This window comes from Anthonomus grandis, chromosome 3, assembly GCF_022605725.1.
Source record: "Anthonomus grandis grandis chromosome 3, icAntGran1.3, whole genome shotgun sequence".
Classification (NCBI taxonomy): domain Eukaryota; kingdom Metazoa; phylum Arthropoda; class Insecta; order Coleoptera; family Curculionidae; genus Anthonomus; species Anthonomus grandis.
In genome coordinates this window covers 37,387,881-37,411,083 of record NC_065548.1, presented here as the reverse complement: position 1 = coordinate 37,411,083, position 23,203 = coordinate 37,387,881, and the positions used below count along the sequence as shown (strand labels likewise).

General features: G+C 31.7%; 1 protein-coding gene across 2 annotated transcripts in view; it reads left to right on the top strand.

Annotated features, from left to right (window-relative positions):
* Positions 1 to 4,725: 4,725 nt before the first annotated feature.
* Positions 4,726 to 23,203, top strand: part of LOC126733949 (NAD-dependent protein deacetylase sirtuin-2) — a 30,780-nt gene continuing 12,302 nt past the window's right edge. Inside the window, exons 1-6 of one of the 2 annotated variants that reach the window (XM_050437440.1) lie at positions 4,726 to 5,117; positions 5,278 to 5,374; positions 13,158 to 13,364; positions 14,054 to 14,203; positions 20,251 to 20,443; positions 21,306 to 21,492. In XM_050437440.1, coding sequence (XP_050293397.1) covers positions 4,863 to 5,117; positions 5,278 to 5,374; positions 13,158 to 13,364; positions 14,054 to 14,203; positions 20,251 to 20,443; positions 21,306 to 21,492 — 1,089 coding nt within the window. In that variant the 5' untranslated portion in view covers positions 4,726 to 4,862. The remainder of the gene's footprint in view (positions 5,118 to 5,277; positions 5,375 to 13,157; positions 13,365 to 14,053; positions 14,204 to 20,250; positions 20,444 to 21,305; positions 21,493 to 23,203) is intronic. The other variant, XM_050437441.1, reaches the window with a different exon arrangement.

Sequence of the window (23,203 nt, the reverse complement as noted above, 5' to 3'; positions counted from 1 at the left end):
TACAATTTAGAACACTTCTCTGAGAATTACTCCACCAAACGAAAAAGTCTCAATAAAACCGAGATACAAGTTGCTTTGGAGAATGACCCTTTGGAATTATGTTATTCTTTATTGTCCAATAAACCTGAACAATAGATTTTGGATTTTTACCCTTTCAACAGTTCCTGGAGGCTGCAACCACCCTACCGGGTGGCGCATCGAAAACAAAACAGAGCCAATTACGTGCAGTCCATTAACTTTAAAAAAAAAAAACGCTCGGATCCGTCGATTTTATTTTCGAGGGGGACACTTAATAATCACAAAATCACTTTCCCACCTACAACGCCCTAAGCAGGGGTGGCATTACCCCTAAAATCTTAAATGGGAAGGGGGGTCGAGTGATACCTCATTGAAAAAGTCTTTTAATTCTCTTTACAAGGGTACTTGGTTTGACGCAATTTAAGTACTTTTTAAAATTTTCGCATTTAAACCTTAAAAGGTAATTTTCAATATTTTTACTTTATCATAGACTGCTAAAGGTACTTTTAAGAAAAACAATGCCAGGAAGTAGGACAAAACCATCAAGTATTATGAAATTATGAGACAAAAAATGAGATAGTTCTATCATATTATAGAATATTTTGACCTTAAGTCTAGACATTTAAAAAATTATCGCAAAAATACATTTAAAAAGAATTTGCTTTAGTTCACTATCTCAATCACAGACCACGTTGGTATTAATATTAATTTATTTACGACAGGTAATAAATATCATTAGAATAATACGGATGAACTAGAGAACGGGTCAGCCAAAAAATTTTACAAATATTTGTAAAATTTTCTTGTTGACCAAAACTAAAAATTGAATTATTCTCAATTTATTCTATATGTAGTACGCTGTTAAAAAAGTGATTTATAGTGCGGAACTTTGTTTTTTTTAGGTAATACCTATTTTTAAAAATAAAAATGGTGCATGCAACGGCAGAAAGAGTTGAAATAATTGAATTATTTTCTGGAAATATTCAATGTGCTAATAGAACGGAGGAATTATTTAATGAGCGACATGAAAACAGCAAGGTGCAGCGAAAGTATGTATTGGAGCTGGTTTCCAAATTTCGAGAAACTGGATCAGTGGCGAATCGCAAACGCAATATTGAAAGTCCCATAAGGAATGAAGGTATGGAAGTGGCTGTACTAGGGCATATTAATGTAGATCCTACATTAAGTACCCGTCAATTGGAAACTATCACAGGTATTAGTCGACGTAGTATCCAAAGAACTCTAAAAGCTCATAAGTTTCATCCGTACAAAATACATCTTGTGCAAGAGCTGAATGAAGATGATTTCGATCGGTGATCACAATTTAGTGAAATTATGAGTGAACGAATTATTAATGACCCAAATTTTTTGTTTAATACGTGTTTCTCTAATGAAAGCTCTTTTTTCCTGAGTGGCTTGGTCAATCGTCATAACTGCCGATATTGGTCCGACAATAATCCTAGAGTGTATCGTGAGGTACACACCCAATACCCACAAAAGTTAAATGTCTGGGCTGGTATCTTTGGTGATAATTTAGTTGGTCCATTTTTTTTTACCTGGAAATCTGACAGGTGAAATGTACTTAGAGCTATTACAACAGGCCATTGATCCAGCATTGACAGCTATAATTGAAACTCAAAATGACAGATACAATGAGGATAGATTGATGTTTCAGCAGGATGGTGCCCCACCACATTATACGTTATTCGTGCGAGAATATTTGGATCGGACGTTTCCAGGACGATGGATTGAAAGAAGAGGTGCTATTAAATGGCCTCCACAATCGCCGGACTTAACACCTCTAGACTTTTTTCTTTGGGTTCACTTAAAAAGCAAAGTTTATGAGACTGAACCCACTTCGTTAGAAGATTTACAAGGCAGAATTGTAAATGAGTGTCTTCAAATCACGCCTGAAGTATTGCAGAACGTGCGACAACGCTTTGAGCAAAATCTTTTTTATTGTATGAAGAATGGAGGTGGCCATTTTGAACATTTATTATAAGCTAACACTTAAGCAAATTCTTTTTAAATCTATTTTTGCGCTAATTTTTTGAATGGCTAGACTTAAAGTCAAAATATTCTGTAATATGATAGAGCTATCTCATTTTTTGTCTCATAATTTCATAATACTTGATGGTTTTGTCCTACTGCCTGGCATTGTTTTTCTTAAAAGTACCTTTAGTAGTCTATGATAAAGTAAAAATATTAAAAATTACCTTTTAAGGTTTAAATGGCGAAAATTTTAAAAAGTACTTACTTAAATTGCGTCAAACCAAGTACCCTTGTAAAGAGAATTAAAAGATCTTTCCAATGAGGTATCACTCGACCCCCCTTCCCATTTAAGATGTTAGGGGTAGTGCCACCCCCGCTTAGGGGGTTGTAGGTGGGAACGTGATTTTGTGATTATTAAGTGTCCCCCTCGAAAATAAAATCGACGGGTCCGAGCGTTTTTTTAAAAAGTTAATGGACTGCCCGTAATTGGCTCTGTTTCGTTCTCGATGCGCCACCCGGTATATCATATCACAAGAGATTGCCACTACAAAATTGCACAGAGTGGCACTAAAATTTTTTGTTTATGTCAAATTAAACCTAAAGAAGGTCAAAAAAAGTACTAGCGCGACGTGACGCGTGTAGTATAAATACCTGAGTAATAGGTGGATATGTAAATCTGTAGATAATTTAAATTTGTATTAACTGGCTCCTTTAACCAAGAGCGCTTAGAAAGCTTCTTTAATTACATCTTCATGTTACAGAGGTCATGATTATCGAAATAATAATTCTGATGTTTCACATTTCATTTATTCTTTTAAAACTCTTATTATAAATAATTTTATGTCAACCTACTCCCCTGGACTTAATTGAAATTTTTTACCAAAATTGTTGTCTCATAACATGTTCATGCTTTATGTAATAAGATGTTGATTTGTATTCTTTAAGGTAAATTTAATTACTATATAATAGGCTGCCGAATACTGAAGAGTTTTTCCGTTCGTTAGATGTAAATTGAAACAATCAAAAAAGTTAAATAATTTATTTACATACTTACGCTACGAAAACACGATCACCTACGACTACTACAAATATTTATTTTTACTGTATCACACGCAAAATTTAGACTTTACTTCACTGAATTGACAATTTATTGGTCATGCGGCTCCTTATATATAATCCGGAAGATTCTCGATACCCGTTTGAGACCTCGTGCGGTGTGCAACTTGTGTCATTCCAGAATGACGGAGAATCACCTTGTTTCTTGTTACAATACGTAATGCTGGATTCAAAATTTGCGAAGAAATTTAGAGATGTGTTCTTTTCTGGTGTAAGTCGCTCTGATGTAAATAATAAAAAACAACAACAACAAAACGAACAACATTTTGACCGAAGTTTATTTACAAAATTTTAAAAGAAGGAACAAAAAAGATCAATAATCCTTTATATGCAATATTAAGATGATATTGTATCAAATGTTGTATCATTTCTAAATAACAACGAAAGCCACTTTCCTTAGAAAGAAAAAAAGAAAGAAAATGTGCTATATTACGTAAGAATAATCTTGTGTACAAGCATCCTACAAGCTAAAAAAACAAAACAAAAATACAATTTCAAAAATTGACAAAACAATTAACAAATTTAAACACAAGAAGACAAAACTTTTTGAACATACTTGAATTAAAGATAACTAAATAAAACAATCAATTACTAAATAAAGGTAAACTTGTTGACAAAACTAGAGAAGAAAAAAAAACTTTCCAACATGTCCAAGGTTAAAACCTATCATTAAAAAAGTCATCCAGGTTATAATATGCCTTAGCCAATAAAAGCGACTTTAATTCTCTTTTAAATTTCACATAGAGGAACATGATTGTAAGTTTTTTTACTTATGTAAATTAATGAGTTTTTGGTAAGGGAAGACGTAGGAATAGGTAGCGGAACATCATTTACACGACGAGTCAAATGGCCAGTGTCAGAGGGTAGTTTGGGAATTTTGTGAATAAGAGCAGCTGTTTCTAAGATAAAGAGTGAAAAAAGAGTTAGGATTTTTTCAGAAATGAAGAGGGGTTTGCAAGAATCTCTTAACTTAGCAGAACACAGGTATCTAATTGCTTTTTTTTGAATAACAAAGACAATGTTATTCAAAAAAAATAGAAATAATAGATTTTTTTTTATTGTCAAATCTACTGGAACTATCAAGTAACATTACTGCTGAATTGAGTAGGAGGTAATTTCTTGATGATTTTATTAAATTGCAACTGACCTTTATGCATTTACTTATAACCTTTTGTAACACCCTGAATAAATTTTATCATACAAACTTTGCTTTTCATACAACAAGTTCGTAATTAAGTTGTAAGTTTATACATTGTGGCATTTCGACAAATTTTATTTAATGTATTAGCAAGCATGTATAACCCTTAATTTTGATTGTATAACTGATAACATGGGAAATGTATAGGTCTTTCGAAAATTATAGGACGCGAATAAAAAAAGTCATAACCGGACGACTTTGTTGAATATGGGACAAAAAAAAGTTTTTTTCTGCCTACTCTAGTTTCCGAAAGAACTGCACATTTTCCAATAATTTTAAGAGTATGGCAGAGCGAAATTTTAAGTTTCCCGCTATTAAGACATCACAAATTCATTTTCGTTTCCGGTTTGTACTACTCCTCGACATTCAGAGGGCGCATTTAATCGATGGTTCAGTGTTTTATTAGTTGTTATGGAAGTTTCCTATCTAAGAAGTATTAATATTAATCTATGCCCAATTGATTTGTTTATGGTTCTGTGTTTATTTTTATTATCTTGGCATCTTTTAAAACATCAACCGCGAATCAAACCTTTTAAAAATGTCCATAAATGAGCCAAAAGACGGTAAAGTTGATGTTGGTTTAAAGAGTTCGACTCAAAAATCATCTTCAGATAAGGCAATTGACAAAGAAAATGGCAGATCTGAAAGCACAGAAATATCTCAAAGCTCTGACCGCAGGTCATCAGAAGATTCAGGCTCAGGCCTAAACTTCTCTGGTCTTCAGCGTTATTTAACAGAAAAATTGGGCTTCTTAGGACTAGATGATGACGAGGCAGAGTCCAGTTCTCACAAGGTGACATAACCTTAAAATGTAGTCCACACTACTAGTCTGTTCTGAGCAGTTTGTTTTTATTTAGAATAAAATGTTTTCATTTTTAAGTAATAGCAGGCTAGTCAACTCTCCCAAATCAAAGATATTAGGTGGGTTTTTATGCAGCTTTCGATTTTTTCAGGTCTTGAATGATGTTAGTTTGGATGGAATTGTTGATTATATTCAGAAAAATGGCTGTAAGAATATTATTACTATGGCAGGGGCTGGAATTTCAACCTGTAAGTAATTAAAATAATTAAAAGTAATATATTTTTCTGATAAAGAACTATTTAAAACATAATATATTTGAGCCGTTCAGCGAAAAAGTGGTCTAACTCCCTTAAAGTAGAAATTTAGAAAATTGATATTTTGCATCTGGATGAATTAAAAAATCACAGTAACATTTTCTTTATTTTTTTATACATATTTATAATAACCCTGTACTAAAATTTCATATGGTAAACATTTTTATTGATTGCGCCCATTAATTACATTTTTGCCACCCAATGTCATTCTTCTAGTAAGTTTTTTTCAAAAACATAGCGGAAAAGTGGTATAACTTGGAGAGTTATATCACTTTTCCTCATAAAAGTTAACCAAATTTCACAAAACTCATAAACCAAAGAAAAATAATAGCTGTAGTATGTTTACTATGATATCTATTACTGATAAGTGTTCAAAAAATATAGAGCTTGAAGAGCAAAACATTACTACTACTTATCTTACATACTAAACTTACAGTAAGGGGAGTAAGAACAAGTTATTAAACAAATTAATCTTCATCAGAATCGGACAATGGACCACTGTCAACAGCATCTTCTTTTGTCGGTAAGTCCAGGAAGAACTGATGCTGAATCGGGGGAATCCACTGAAGAAGTTCTATCATATCTTTTTGCTTTGTAAGCTTGCAGAAGAAAAGGAAGTACGGGGTCTTCCCTTGGCTGATTTTTTAGATCCAAACTACTAAACTCCATGTCATTATTCAATGTTTCCTTATACAAGAGTTCGTAAGGAATGCTTTCAAACTGTAGCCACTGGACTTGCAACCACTTGAAAGGCACTTATTATTGTTTGTTTTTCTTTTTGTGACTGACTGTTCCAAATTGTTAGTCGAAAAAAAATTATTTTGTTGCATTTCATACACCTGAAACTTGGATTTTCTTGCATTGCGAATTACTCGAATCCAGTCATCTTTACTGTAGATTGAGACTGGCTTGGCTGCCCTTTCGATGTGCCCAAAATCTCTATCGTTAGGTGAATAGGAGTGACCAGACACCATAAACTTGTGATCAATCTTACTAACATTATTATTAGGACTCTGAACTATCGCTTTCCAAATCAGTGACAACTTTAGGTTTCTGTTTTGACCAGTGCATCCATCACTGTAGGCAATGATATGGTCAATATTGGCACAGTGAAGTTCGATGTGTTTCATGACCCAATTTCCTAAGAACCCCTAGAGGCCACTGTTTCATCCCAGATGTACATAAATGCTTGGCCAGTTAAAGTGTGATATATTACAGTACATATTACGCTTATAGTATGCATTTGATGTAGAAAGTTTGGGGAAAGCTAACACTTTCTGAAGATTGAAGGTCAAAACAACAGTAGAGTCTAAGTCTCTTACGTTTCTGTATCTTCCTTTAAGGCACTACTTGCCCGTTCGGCTTTTCCGATGCAGCTGATGCTCAGTCTCTAGTTCGTTCTTCTGAAGTCCGTCGGGTAAAATGGATGTTTTAATTTTGTACTTGTCACACCTTGCACAAGTGTCCTTCCTAGGGCTATAGAACGACAGGTTGAATTCCTTATTGAATACGTCCCTATAGATATGTTCTTTAATAATTTGGCTCCTGAGGTAAACCTTTTTCATCGCAGTATTGTATATACAAATTATATAATTTTCGAATGTTGAGATCAGGGCTTAAGAATTTCCTGTTTGGGTTATGAGCCCTGGTATAGTGACTTTCAAATCGCGGGAAAAGCCCAATATGTTCCCTCACAACATTAAGTGCTTCTTCAGATGTTTTGTGCACACATTCCTTTTTCCCATGAAGATCTTCTCCTGGTATATTACCCATTTCTTCCTATTCTTTGTCTTTGAAGTCTTTGAAGTCTCCCGTGCTGTTTTCAAAACTTTGCAGGAATTATCGTGCCTTTACCAGTAACATACTGCTTGCCGGTGTTCCTCAATATTTTTGCCTTGGTTTTCTTATGATCGTTATCATATCGCACACGTTTTTTCCCCCTTTGTACACCATTTTCGTCACTATCTATACGGTTTTCAGGAATATCGTTTAAATCACTCATTTGTTCCGTAAACAAAACCACGTTTTTCAACAAACTAAAGAAATAATAAAACTTTGATGCTATCTAGTCAACCACAAAGTATACACACTACGTACCATAACACTAAAAAAACCTGACTAAACAAGAAAAAGCGAGTTTAATAGGACCTGGCGCGACATCGGAACAGCGTGGTGCCTTGACTTATACCACTATTCCAGCGAACGAATCCATTATGTTGAGAGGAATAACGTTAGGAAGCTCCTATCTTAGCTAAGTTAAAATTTTGACTTATACCAGTTTTCGACTGAATATATTAGACCAGTAGAAACATAATTAATGGTATATTTCAAAAATTAAAAGATACTGATATATACCACTTTTCCTCTGAGCGGCTCATTTACGTTTTGGTACATAGAATACTTGGAATATATATTCAATAATCTGTGGTTTATGCTGATTTAAAATACAATTAATTAGAATACAAATTAAGAGTAATTAAATTACCTTAAACCTATTCTACCTTCCTACTAGTAAAAATACATTAATGGTAAAGGCCTAGTTTAGCAACTTTTCTGAAAATCACACTTAAAATTATTGGCAAAGGCTTAAAATGTATGTAACTTTACCAAAAATGTTTCAATGGTGGATTAGCAAAATTTTCAAGTGGATTTTATTAAAAAAAAATAAAAAAGTAAATTTTGAAATTTTAATTGTACCTGGAACTATAAACCCAACCAACCCAACTCTTCTGGAAACCACACTTAAAATTAGGTCTAGTTTCCACACTAAGATGTGAGGAAATGTTCCTATAATGTAATTTTATGATTAAAAGTGCATTTTTTACCGTAAAGACTTTCCATAATTTTAGATGTGACTTTAAAATAATGTGTCCAGTGTGATTCAAAAGTAAGAGTAAATAATCCAAAATTACATAACAAGACAGAATAAACATGGAAAAAAGCAAGACATTAATACAGCTAAAGCTAACCCTAAAGCTAATACAAGCAAGCACCATCCAATTATCCAATAAAATATAGATGGAAAATAAAAGATAAGATATTACTAAGTACTTTGACTACTGCCAACTATAAGGCTGCTTTAGTCTACTTTCCTTGCATCTGAGAAGTATCTTTTTTGTTTAGTTTTTATAATAATTAATTAATGTTTTAATGGACAATCCTGTTCTCCTCTCTTATATTTTTTCTTGGTCCCTAGGCTTAATACTAGACACCCACAAACCTTCTATTTACCAAGGCTTTTGAATATTATGTTGTGAAAATCTAAATATATTAAAGAAAGTTCTCATTTGCGGGACATAAATGTTTCTTCCATAATTGTGATTGTTGGTGCTATAATCAATATATATTATCATGACTTTCATTAGGGCTTATTGCAGTTGCCTATGTTTAAGACATTTTTTTATATTATTATTTTGATTTATATATTATTGTGAAACTTTTTTCTTTTTTTTTTTTCTGTTTCGGTTAAGTTTAGTTTAGTAATTTTTTCATCATGTAACCAATTTGTATTAGGCAATTCTATAATTCTATCATATTCAATATTTAATTATCTAGAGTTACAAAAATATTGCAAAAGAACTGAATTTGGGATGCCCCATTTAAAGGCGCCTACACAAAACAACTGAGATCAAATTCATTTAGAGAAAAGTAAATTCATTCACAACTTCTGCAACCGGGCGCCTGTTATTTTCCCTGGATATTAAGAATCGCCAGGTCAGTTATTAATTTTTTTCTTTTTCTGAGGCCCATCCAAATTTCACCCTTAAGTGCACCTCAGCCTGAAAAGAATCTTTTTTTTTAAATTTCATTTTTATCCCTTTTGTACTATTTAGTATTAATTGGCAACCCCAACACAGACTCAGGTCATTTCAGTAAAATAGACAAGGAACTGGATTATTCCTTATAGTTTTAAAATCTACAAAGGCTGCAGTCCATTCCTAAAGTCATAATAGTAAAATTTTCAGTCAAATGAATTTGACAAATCACAAAAAAATTGAGGCAGAATCCCACCATTTTATCTGGTAATATGTGGTAGTAGCTTCATGAAAACAATCTGGCTAGCTGACTTTGTGGTTTTAAATGTGATACTTCTGTTTTCAAGGAGACATATAGATTCCATTCCATTGTTTTTTAAAATTTGAGCTATGCATTCCAAGAAATTGAATTTCATTTTATTGATTAGTACTTACATTTTAACTATTGTTTATTGAAACTGTAGCCACAGCAATCAACTGTTCAAAGTGAGCTCAGATATTTTGAAGAATGTTGGGAGGAATTTAGTGACGCAAATATTCTAAGGATTCAAGTTGGGTACCATAAATTTTTATCTTCAAACTTAACAAAAAGCATCCTCTTTAACACTGACAAAAATATCCTACAGCTATAGCCATAACAGATATATATAAGTTTTTCACTAAAATACAATATGTAGATGTCGCGAAATTTAACAATATATATATTTATATATTTCAAATCAAAATCTTTAGCTTCTATGGTGGAAGACCTAAATAAAATTCAAAATACTCGAAAATACTGTTAAGGCCTATGTTGTTCTGGTTCGTCTTCCTGTCTTAGAATGTATTGTGTGTGAGTTATTGTCTCTTTTTAAACTTAGGGTGCCTTCTAGATTGAATAGACAATGAGAAATATTTTCAGTCCCATTTCACCATACCAATTATGGTATTAATAAGCCAATTACACAAATGGTTCGGAGTGCTAATGGCCTGTCGAGACAGATAAGCTTTTTTGACTCTAAGATTACAGCTTTTAAGAGACGGTTAAAAAGTATTATTTCATAAATTTTTTAATTAATTAGTTCATCTACACCGTTCCTTGATTTGTAGATAGTTTTGTATCTGTATATATTATATATGTATTTTTTTATGTTTGTATAGGTATACTACTAGAACAATGGATTTAATTTTTTTATGCGACAACGGTGCGTCGGAAAAAACAGAGCCAGGAGACTAAATTTTTACTCTAAATTAAATGAGGATTTAGAAAATATTTTTTTATTTTTTTAAAAAATGTTATTACCCTGTATCTTAAAATCTAGTCATAGCAAAGTTGCTTATTTTGAGGCCCTCTACAAGCCCTCCAAATTTGTCCCGCTAATTATGAAACTTATTTATTATCAACTATTCAGTTATTTGGAACTTTTCTTCTAAAGCAAATTTTGTTCAAAAGATTTCTAAACGAAAATTACATATAAAATGCATTTTAGCCAGGACGAATCTGTTGACATATTTGTGTTTATTGAATGTGAAAAGAATTGCCTTTTAGCCTCTCGAATGTATGGGGCGCGTTATCCTGATAGGAGATGTCCAGATGAAAAATCTTTTAGAAAGTTATTAGCGAGATTCGTAGAGATACGAAATGTTTGTTACCCAAAGGTAGAAAGAATAAGGCCCGCTACTACTCAGGAGCTAAAAAGATGTTATTCTTTTTTTTTATCCGGATTAGTAGATTCCCAAATATTGTCCAGATATGTGGCATCACATCTCAAAACATTTTTAAGAGGTTAAAAAATCTTAACCCTTTAGACCGACGCACTGTTGCAGGACCGTGTTATAAGTTAACACAATTATAAAGAAAGCTTTTTTGAAAAAAATAAGTCCTGTGTTCTGGCTTTTTTAATGATTTTTGCTCCTAAAGAGCGTGTATGCATAGCCTTCCTATAAATAAGTTTTTCAAACAAATATAGTGGTTGTTGACATGTGTTCAATTTTAAAACATTGACAACAACAGTTGACATATGACAAATTATCACATTTTAGCCAACCCAAGTTTTTATTTTCTGATAACATGATTAACAATACAGATACATGATTTATGACATACCATTTTTTTTACTTTGAAGCATGTATTTTGAACATATTATAATAATTTTTTATTTACATGCAAAATTCATAATATATTATAAAACAATAAGAATAAATTGACAAAATAAGTTAATAAACAAAAAGGACACATCATTTTTTTCTAGTTTTAAAATTCATAAGGTGCCTGTTCTCATATAACTTCTTTTCAGCAAAGATTTTAGGTGTTGCTCAAAATTAAGCTATATATCTATACTAAACCAAAATTTTTTCAACAGTTAGCAAAGTCAGCTAAGTATTATCAATTTGAATAACAAGGCGATTCATAAGTGCATATCATCTTTTTTCAGAATAAAGCAGTAGCATTATAGTCTTTGTAGGATTGATCTATAAATTGTGTTCAGCTGAGTGCTGCAAAATTTTGGATAAATCTAAATTTAACTGCTCAGCAGCCTCATCAGGATCATCGGGTTTAAACTGAAATAACAACTGTGTATCATCTAGTTTTTTTATATTTCTTTTATTTTATTTTTATTATATGTCATTTTAGCATCACATTGGTTTGATTTTTGAAATACACTTCAGAAATACTTATTTATTTCTTCAACATTTAAGGAAGTATTTTGCAAAACTCCAACCTTCGTTTTATCTTGTATGGGTAAAATGCATTTCCCTGACTGATGCTAAATCTTCTTACTGGTATGCATGGTTATTATTTTTTGCAATCCATTATTATCAGTATTAAGTTATCACATTTTATTAACCCAAATATCTTCAAAACGATTGAATTACACTTCTTGAAACACACTTAAATGCTTCATGAAGAATCTGAAAATTAACACTATATCTTATTTTTAAATTACCCTGTAGATGAAAAGAAACTCTATAAAACAAAACTGCTTTCTTGACAATTATCTTTATTTAACCAACAATTAAGTTTAAGTGTAATAGTAGTAATAGTAATTAAGTAATGAGGTGTCTAATATTTGCTTTACATAATTTCTATTATCATTAAATGGGAAATATTGCATAGCATGGGTAGATTTTGCGTTCTTTGCGATTCAGAATAATGTTAAAGCGATTTAATGCTCACAATTAGTTACCTATTTTATTTATCTAAATATCCATTTAGAAATGCACTCATTGGAAACGATGTCTTGTGTTATATTTAATTTAATCCAAGTCCAATACAACACAATAATTTATTTGAGGTATCATAAGAGAGAGTTGAGATATTTATTTGAGATATCTCTGTAAATCTGCATATTATGGCCTGTTGTTGGTCACCTTGCATTATTAGCTTTTTTATTTAGTTACAAATTCTTCGATTTTTTTTTGTTATTGGTAACTGATGAAATACTCTATATTTAATAAAATTTTGTAATATTTGAAATTTTGTAAAAGTTAATACACATACCTATTAGTATTCTTTGTGCTTAATTGCTGTAATTTCTTGGTGACTAATAAACGTTTTATTATTATTATTTTTTTTTATATTCCCAGATTTTACCTATCGATCTCTGAGCTCGTTTCTAAAAAAAAGAAAGTTAAAGGTCGATAGACAAAACCTTAGCTCCGGGTTATATAGAACTATATATAATGTATATATTAACACTATTAAATTTATTTTTAATAGTAACATAATACCCTACAAAATATAATACGCCTTGTTTGACTAGACTATTTTTTGCCATCAAAAAAACCACTGGACCTGATAAAATGTGGGTTCAGAGGAACCTGCAGTTAATAATGCTTGAGTTGTCGATAGCCTTCATAGAAAATTGCTAACCAATTACTGAAACCAAATACATATTTCATTATATTATTTATCATATATATTATTTTCATTTTATTACTTATGGGCTGAGTTAAATCTTAAATTTAATTTAAAATTTTAGCTGCTGGAATTCCAGATTTCCGCTCAGTTGGAACCGGTTTATACCATAATCTACAAAAATACAACCTACCCCATCCTCAAGCCATTTTTGAGTTGGATTTTTTTAACGAAAATCCAAAACCCTTTTTTGTTCTGGCTAAAGAGTTATATCCAGGCACATTCAAGCCCACTTTGTGCCACTATTTCATCAAATTGCTAAATGATAAGGGTAAATATACATACAACGGACCAAATTGAAGCAACTTTTTAAGAACCTTATACTTAGACACAATTTTTAATTGACCTGATGGAACAGATGCTTTATAGCCATTAAGATTTTCGACGTCCAAATATTCTGATAATTTTTTCGGACAAAATTGAAGCAACTTTTACAAAAATTTTTGATTAGTATCTTGTTAGTCCTAATAGTGTCTAGATTGGTATTCGGAACAATAGGGATTTGCGACTTTTTGTCACTGGACTACTTTACTGGTACTTTACAGTCATTTTCTGAAAACAATATTAATGTTTTGAACTGGCCACTGGATCTATAGAATTAAAAATTTGTGGGAAATTGTAGATAAAATATTCAGTAAAAATAAATCATTAATGGTACAATTATAAAAAGCATGACATATCGAGGCCAATATTATTGATTTTGCTGCCATATTTCAAAACAAAGGTTATTGAACTAAATTTTCACAATATTTTTAATTTTTCAGTCTGATAACAATCTTTAATTTACAAATTAATTTTATGTTTTAAAAGGATTTATTTAATAAACTTTTATATTTCTTTTTAATAACGTTTTATCATAATTTTAATGTCTTAAGCTTTTCCTTTAAAAAAAGAACATAAAGGTGCTTCAATTCTGTCCAAAATTTAGTTACATTTTTTTTATTCATGTATTCTTACTAGGGATGTTGTTAAGGCATTATACACAAAATATAGACACTTTGGAAAGAGTGGCTGGAATTCCTGAGGAAAAATTAGTTGAGGCTCATGGAACTTTCTATACCGGACATTGTTTGGCTTGTAGGGAAAAGTATACATTGGAATGGATGAAAGGTACATTAAAACCTAAAGAATTAAAGACTGTATTTAGTAATATCAAGATAAAATCCATTTATGAGTTAGAGGCTTAGAGATACTCATATTTATTACAAAAAATTTCTACTTGTAAATTAGCCAGCATGAAATAACGCTTATGCAAATGCTTATACAGTACATATACAGGTTGGGGAATCGATCATTGCGCATAGAAATGTGCTTAAAGGCGAAATATAGCAACGTGCACGCATGCATTGCGTGAGATCTGCGTTAGTAAGTAACATTTTTTTCTGATGCTTTAGAAATGTACATCATTGCAAGAATGTATATTAATATATACAACATCTCAAAATGTATATTATGTTGTATATTACAGAATGAAAATTAAGCCGTTATTTTAATAAAAATAAAATGTAAACTCTGATAAAAGTAGAGGAGATAAAAGTAACATTTAAAACACCATACAAAAATAAAACTAAAACTCTTATCTTTAGACTAAACAAAAATTCATTTTTTAAGTGAAAGCCACAAACATACCTTAACTTATACAATAAATTATACATAACCTATTTCGTACTTCCAAAAAAGTTTCTGTTGAAATAGAATTGGCACATTCAACAATTTTCTGTTACAACTCTAAATTTGTTGGCCTACTATTAGTTTATATTATTATATATCCTGTTTGTAAATGGTCTAATCAGGGAAGATTTGAATGAAGGGGAACTAGATTTTGTACCAACTAAAGTTATATAAAGAAATGGCTCTATTATATGGTCGGGATATTCCATTTCCAAGGAAAAAATTCATTTTCATTTACTTTTTGCATCATGGTTTCACAAAATTTTATTCTTCGCGACTGTTTTTCGGAGTTTTGGAACATTTCATAAACCTAAAGCTATGTTTATTCCATCCAAATACTTACCAGTAAAAACTGGTATACAGTTTTATGGTCCATATTCAGTTCCTCTCCAACACTTCTATTTGATCATGTTGAATCCTCCTAGGGCACCTCTAGGGCACTGCAAATTTTTAATGTCAGTGTTTTTTCCAGTTGTTCTTGCTTCTAGACCCTTTCGGTAGAAGATTCCTGCATTTAAGTCTGGCATTTATCGTCGCCTTAGAGCAACATTAGGATATGTAAAAAAAAGTAGTTCCAAGATAATTGCAAATAAAGATTTGGCGGAAATTAACTTTAGGTCATATGTAACACAAGGATATGTGATATATTAAATTAGGGAATATTTTCAAGAGATATCGTAGTATTGCATCAAATAAAGGTATTCTTTGCGACACCATCTCAGAATCGCTTTTCTTTTAGATGTCCTAGTGTTAATCTGAGGCGACGTTATGACAATCTTGAAGACAAACGGATGTTTTTTCGCAATCGGAATCAGTCTTTTTTCAAATGTAATTGAAAACAAATACATAGCTACATTGTACTGCCGAATTGACTCCTTAAAACCACTTAATAATTTGAACAGAATAATAATTCTTTCGAAATGGGTATAGACAGGCATAATAAGTTTGGAAGAATATAATAGCGCTTTAAAATTCAACAGTGCAGCGTGCAGTCACAGCGAAATGAGCCATTCCGATATTGTTATTCTATAAAATGTTATTGTTATTCGGTAAAAAATAAAAACAGGAAATACCGGACGACCAGAGGTAGCCGCTTATCGACGAGAGGAAGCAGTATTGCCATTATTTTTGATAATGCATAATCTTCAATTCCTGAACTTTAATTTTAAATGTTATAACTTAATTAGTAACTAATTTAAGTTTTGACTCTATCGACCCCGGTGGCACCATGTGCAAATGTCCATGATGTGATTGTCTGCTCTCAGGTTGGAATCTTGGCATGCGCATAGCTGTTTGTGTTTGTCTTTACTTCCGTCAGCGGGACCGAACATGGCACAGATAATTGAAAAGCATATTTCTTTCTTATCCGAACTTTTATTTCTTATATTTATAGCATAAAAAGATAAGAGAAAAAAATTCTACATAAATGAACATTGACACTAAACATGTATATAAAAAAACATAGGTAGATTACCTTGCATTTACCTAAAAAAAAATACATATTTATTTTAAGTAGCTAAGCTTTTGAAAAAAGTCAGTCACTTTGGCATGTGTTAAAAGTCTTAGATAATTTTTAATCCTACGAAGGTTCTCGATGCTCTAAATAGTATAGTAGAACATCGACAGCTTCCTCGGCCTCCTGGTTAGTTACTATTTTGACTGATACCGTCCCATCGTTTTCTTCTACTTGACGGCGTTTTTGATCGTAAACGATTTCCAAAACTTCATCAGATTATTCCAATAAGTTCATCATAAGTTCTCTTCGGCAGAGCCGTTTCCTTAGGTGGAAAAAAAAGAACAAAAAAGTTTCATTGGAATGGGGACCGCATTATCCAGAAGAAGAAGCGCCTTTTGTAGCAATTTTTCCTTCTTTAAATAAAACTTTACTTCAAGAATAAACTTCATAAAGAAATATGGAACCAATCTTGGCAGATATCAGGAATTATCCAGGCAGCTTGCTGATTATAATAGTAAACTGGGAAATTACGCGGCTTCATGTTTTTAAAACCGCGAGGATTTGTTGTCTTTCCATTCACAGCCAACTTCAGTCTATAGATGCCAGAAGCATTGACACAACACAACACTGTTCTATGATCTTTACTGTTTTTTATATCCTGATCACTTATCTCATTGTTTGCACATAAGGTTTTGGTATGTATGGCTCTTCAATATAACCCTGTTTCGTCAGCGTTATAAATTTGAGAAAGTTGTAGATTATTTTCTGTAATTATTGTTTCCAGCTCATAACAAAATTCGACCATCGCTACTCCATCGGCCCTGAACTTTTCGCCTTGAATTATCAATCTTATGTTAATCAATCAAAATAATTAATCCATCTCAATGACTTTCGAATCATGTGATTATTACCAATCACTGGATGCATTGAGAAGTTCTTTGATTTTTAAGTCTCCGTGATAAATCACATTTTTTCTTACGTAAACTTTTAACGATTTCCGTGCAGATAAAAAAAGTAAGACTAAGAAACGAAATTTTGAAGTTTCACTTTGTTGTTATTGATATCTCATATTGTTTGCTTGCCAGCTTCATTGGTTTGTGATAATGACATGATACTTCCACCCTTTTCACTTTTATTCAAAATTATTAGTTTTTGTTCAATCGTTAAAATATTTCTCTTGCGTTTAACAGTGGTTGTTGCCAGTTTGAAAACAAAGACCCCTGTTAAGAATATAGCACAGTAAGCGACTCGGCTATAGTGAGTAGTGTCTAACTAATTTTCACACATTCGGTCTGACATGCAAAAATCGATTTTCAAGGATTCCCCGAGCACTGGTGCTCTCGATATTGGATCGCCCTTCTTCCTCGCGGGGCATAGAGAGTTTACGTCGAGTGATTTACGGTGATGCTATTTCGATTGAACCTCAAAATTGCAATTTGAATAATGGGAAATCAATTGGGGTTCTATTGTACCTAACTTTGCAGCGGCAGATAATGTCACTACAGTTCTACATCTTTTTGCTGACACTTTTTACTATAAAATGTCAAGGGTAGGAGTCGAAAAGTTATTGATTAAGGTATTTATAATTTTAGGACAGCAACATTAGGCAAGAATTGAATATTTGAAAAGCTTTTCTGTTTTCAATGTTTTTCTGGAAATATAACTGGAATGGTATATCATAATCAAAAACTAGAATCAAATTTCGATTTTCCTCAAAATTTGTTCAGGTTTAGAACCAGTCTAAAAAATATGACATGAGATTGGAAGCGCGTTTAAAGGAAAAAAGGCCAAAACAATAATAAAAACTGAAAACCAGAATTACCATTAATGAAACTATAGAAATCTTGTCAAAATTACAAAAGACAGAACCTTCATAAAAATAATGGTACTAAAACATACTAATTAAAAACAAACAAAAATTATAAGATTTGAACCTATAAACTAGAAGAATTTGTATATACAGAGTGTATCGCCATCAATTTTAGGTTACTTATTTAAGGAAAAAGGGACGTTGAGTTTTTTTTTAATAGCAATATAGGTATATGTCAGTGATCTAAGGTTCTAAAATATTTTTATTCATGCAGCATATACCAAAAAACTAGCATCATCTATGATATATAAAACACCTTGTATGTGTTAGCATTTTCGGATCCGTAATTATTATATAAATCTGTTTTTCCTCATATTATCTTAAATCATTTTTCTAACTGTTTTTGACTTAATAATTAATTTTTTGTTTAAAACATACCTCTATTTAAATATTTTTTAATACTTTATCTGAATTCGTAAAAAATGCCAAACCAAAAAAAAGGAAGCACATAAATGCCTTGTGCTCAAGATTAAGCTTTACATGTTTTTTAATTAAAGGTTTAATAAATACCGTGATTGTACAAACCATGAAGCAGTTTTCTTTTCTCTTATTTGAATAAACTTTTATTGTAGTACAGGCAGCCTTACATGTTTTCATTTTCTGGAGTCATCACCCTACTTTCATAAGGTATTTGTAATGCCAAATAAAAAAGCTTTGAGATGTTTGGAGCTTGTACCACCAGATACCTATTGTAGGAATATTTTTGGAAAATGCAACATTCTTACTCTACAAAATTCAACCTAAGCCTGCATAGTGCTTCATAGTGAAATGGCCATACATGTTCAGAGATTTCTTTCAGACAGAGCCTGCAGAGGTTATTGTCTGTGATTTTAAGGTATTCAGATGTTGGTTTAGTTTGCAGTGGTCTGTAAGAAAACCAAAAATTATGCTTATTACCTGGTTGTGGTTCAAAAGCTCTAAAATTGTCTGTATATATAACTATATTTTCTCATGGTAATATTTGTCTTTGGATTATCACTCTATATGCTGGCCTCGGAATTGGTCATTGATCCGTCTGTGTAGTAATTTAGGTCTGCTTTTATTGGTCTGTGATTTTTACAAAAATGGGTCTGTTAAAATAGCGTTGAAGAATGATCTTCTTGATCTTCCTCTATGTTCCAAATCACGGCTTTGATTACCCTTTATTTCTGAATATATGAAGATGTGGATTGCGGTAGATCCAGCAGTACCTCCATCGCCGGTATAGGGGTTGTTCTCATTGCTCCAGTCATGCCTGGAGCAATACCCTTAAAACCCCCCTGTAGTTGCCTAATTACTGAGGCTTGCGTAACATGCCGCCTCCAGGAGAATAAACCATATATGATAACATTAGTCTAATTATTATTTTGTACAGCCATAAGTTAATTTTTTGATTCAAGCCTTGGAGTTTTGTTTCTTGTTGCCTTCCATGACTCTTTTATTTGCAAAAGGAATTAATGTGGTTTTAAGCGGCGGTTTCATCGACGAGCATCCTTTTCATCCTTGCACCACTTGTCAATTATGATCAGTGCATGAATGTAGAATGAAGAAGAAATGTAGTCCTTCATTTCTGATTCTTATTGATAAGTCGTCCACGAAAACTTACTAGTATAGTAGTAGTAAACCACTTCCTTGTAGACCACAGCCCACTCGCTATTACTGTAATACTTCAAAATTGAACTGATCGTCCTTGATCTTTAACGTCTTAGGCTAGCCTTTTATTTGCCAATTTAGTTGCAGAGAACAAGTGAAATTTTTAAACATGACATTTGATACTTCTATTTATCTGCGATAAATATTTTTGATTTTTAAAGAAAAATTGGTTTTATTTTTGGAATCGGAAGTATTTTAGATATAGGAACATGATATACTATGAAATCGTGTTAAGATCTTTCAGCATCGTCTTATCTAGCTACACCCAGCATTTTTCAAAAAGTTTTTATAAATGCAGATAGAGTATTTAAAAAGATTTAATTAGATGTATCTTATGATTATTTACTCAAACACTATTAGAAATATCTATAGGACAATATTAAGAAAAAAGTTATTAATCTAGAAACGAATTCCTTTAAAAAAAAAAGCCAGCGTGACGTTTTCCGTCTAACCTACTATCTGCCGTGATACATCACGGGATGATACATTTTTATTTGATGTCTAATTTATTTAACATTATACTTTTAGAGAGAATATTTAAAGATGAAATCCCAATATGCGAGAAATGTCCTGGCGTTGTGAAACCAGATATCGTATTTTTTGGAGAAAATCTACCAGAAAAATTTCATCATTCTATTGACGCGGATTTCCATAAATGTGACTTGCTAATTATTTTAGGTTCTTCTTTGGTGGTGCATCCGTTTGCTGGACTTGTGGATATGTAAGAGAAACTTTTTTAAAGTTATATGCATTAGGTTAAATCTTAAATCATATGGTGCACAGTACGTAAAAAACTAGACAAAACGTCAAACCCTTGAAACAATTTTAGTAAATTTGAATGTTCTTTAACGAAATTTAAGCCTAATTTAATGAAATTGAATTGCAAGTAGCAGAGCAAATAAAGAAATAGTATGCATAAGTACAAAATACTCCTAATTAGTATGTAGAATGTCTCTAAAAGGTTAGCTTCACCGGATAAAGAGTGGCTCAAAATAAGTCGATTTAACTAAACTCAAATCCAAAAATATATAATACAAAGCGGTAACTATATCCTCTAAGTTCATATTATTGATTAGCCACCTATTTTCGTAAATATTACCGTTTCAATAAATATCAATTTAGAAAACACTATCTTATATGAACTCAATTATAAAAAAAGAAGAAAAAATTTACTTATGCACGTATTTAGAAGAGTACCTTTTAATTTTATATTTAATTCAAGTCCAATAATTCTTAAACAAAATTATTTACTTGAACTTAGATGAATTTTTATCTATCAATCTCTGAGCTCGCTTTTTGTTTTCAATATCCTCCCTAACTTTATTTTTTGTTGAAATTGTAAAATATGGAAAACCTATTTAGGGAATAAGAAAACAACAAAAAGTAACTAATTACGAATTACCTTACTTTGAGCTACTCTGTATCTTGTGAAATGTTGTAAGCGCTTTTTTTAACAGATTAAAATGTATATTATTTATTTTTTTATCTTAGTACAAAAATAGTTTTTCTAGAATGCGCTACAAAGCCATTTGTTTGTAAGAAATTAAATGTAACAAAGTTTTACCACTGTAAATGTATTTTAGGCCTCCCTCAAGAACCCCACGACTATTAATAAATAGAGAAAAAGCCGGCCATAGAACAGGCATCATGGCAATGATGGGTATAAGCGGCGGCTTAGAATTCGACAAAAAGGGGAATTCAAGAGATGTTGCTTGGTTAGGAGACTGTGATGATGGATGTCAATTGTTAGCAGATAAACTAGGGTGGGGAGTAAGTTGTTCAGGTTTTTATGCTTACTTTAAATTGTATGGTGTTTGATTGAGAGTGGCAATGAACAATCCAGGAGCTTTGAGAAAAATAATTGGTTAATAAAAGTGAACAAAGGAAATTGCTAGAAATAGTTTTTAAGTTGACCTCGCTAGATGGCGTTATTAAAAAAAAATAATATGAAATAATTAATAAATTGTAACCAAAAAGTAGAACGAATTTGGCCGCAAACGTTTAAAAGATTAATAAGGTCTCATAACAGCTTGTAAAGTGTGTATGCTTTCATACATTTCTTCGGTAGTGTGCTTAACAGATCCACTGCATCTGCTTATTTCAGTCATGTTCAATCTGCTTCTCAAAATATTCGTATTCGTTTGAATTAAATCATATACAAGGTGCCCCACTTAAGATGGATACAAGCGAATATCTTGGTTGTTTCTTGAGTGATCTTTTTCATTTTTGGTAGAAGGCTTTATGGCTATAAGGCGCTCATTTTGCTGTTGGTAAGAAATGCAATACCTCATAGACGTACGTTTTAGTGGGGTTTCATATTTTTTCGATTTAAGAGCAAACTACCATTAGGATTCTATTTATTTCAAATCTGTTATATCATATTGAATTTTCCTAACCCAAGATACTTAAGTTCTAATTTTGATAAATATTGATACAGGGTGTGTCATTAAAATAAAACATTTTTATTTTTATTATTAAGTACAGGCTTACGACGCCACTGGATAAACAACTGGTTTATATCAACGTAATAATTGATTGAAATATTCAAATTGCTTTCTTAGTTTTCAGTCCTTCTAATGTTCATGGACGGGTTAAACTTTATTTTTTGAATTGAACCCCATAGAAAAAAATATAGGTTATGCTACAAAAGAAGTATTGCGACTACCCCATTTATTTTGAGAATTTTTATTGAGGCATCTTCTTACAGGTGCAGCATTATGGATGAGAGCGCCATCTAGCTGAATATACAAATTCTCTCTATAAGTTGACGGCAAATCTTGAACAGCATCCCAAAACTCATTTTGCAAGAAAACCAAAAATCTCGCACCGTTTAAAGGCATAGTGAGAAAGAAGGGTCCAGTAATATGATCTTGTAAAATACCACACCACACATTTACTTTCTCAGAATAATTGATCTTTGCAATTAATTAACGAGTGATATTGTGAGATGATACTATCGTTTTGGTAGAAAATGTCGCCTCATTAGTAATTAATATGTTACCAAATAGACTGTGGTTTTCGTAAAATATAGCCTGCACTATGAAATAGTATTCCATTCTTCTCTGATCATCATCTGGTTGTAACATTTATATTTTCAAACATCTTGAAACCTTAGAACATTTAAATGCTAGAATTAGCATTTCCATGGAACTATGGGCAGTTTGTTTGCTTGCAACATCTCTGATGTGTAAAAATGGCAAAAAACTTTATAATATCACTTATTTTGGGAGGCACAAAACAATACTAAAGTCGAAATTATACCCGTTTGTAATGAGTCATTTTTGTTTATCTTTGTTTAGCATATTCCAAACAGCGGCGACAACAAACTTTTGAAAAAAAATGGTGTCTGATGATTATTCATCTTTTATATACTAGGTTATGTGAAATATCCGTCACTGTCAATCAAAAATATTGGTTTGTCAGCTTATTCTTGAAAGTTATTTCGAAAAGTGTTAGATAATGCCTAAAAAAAGATATAATA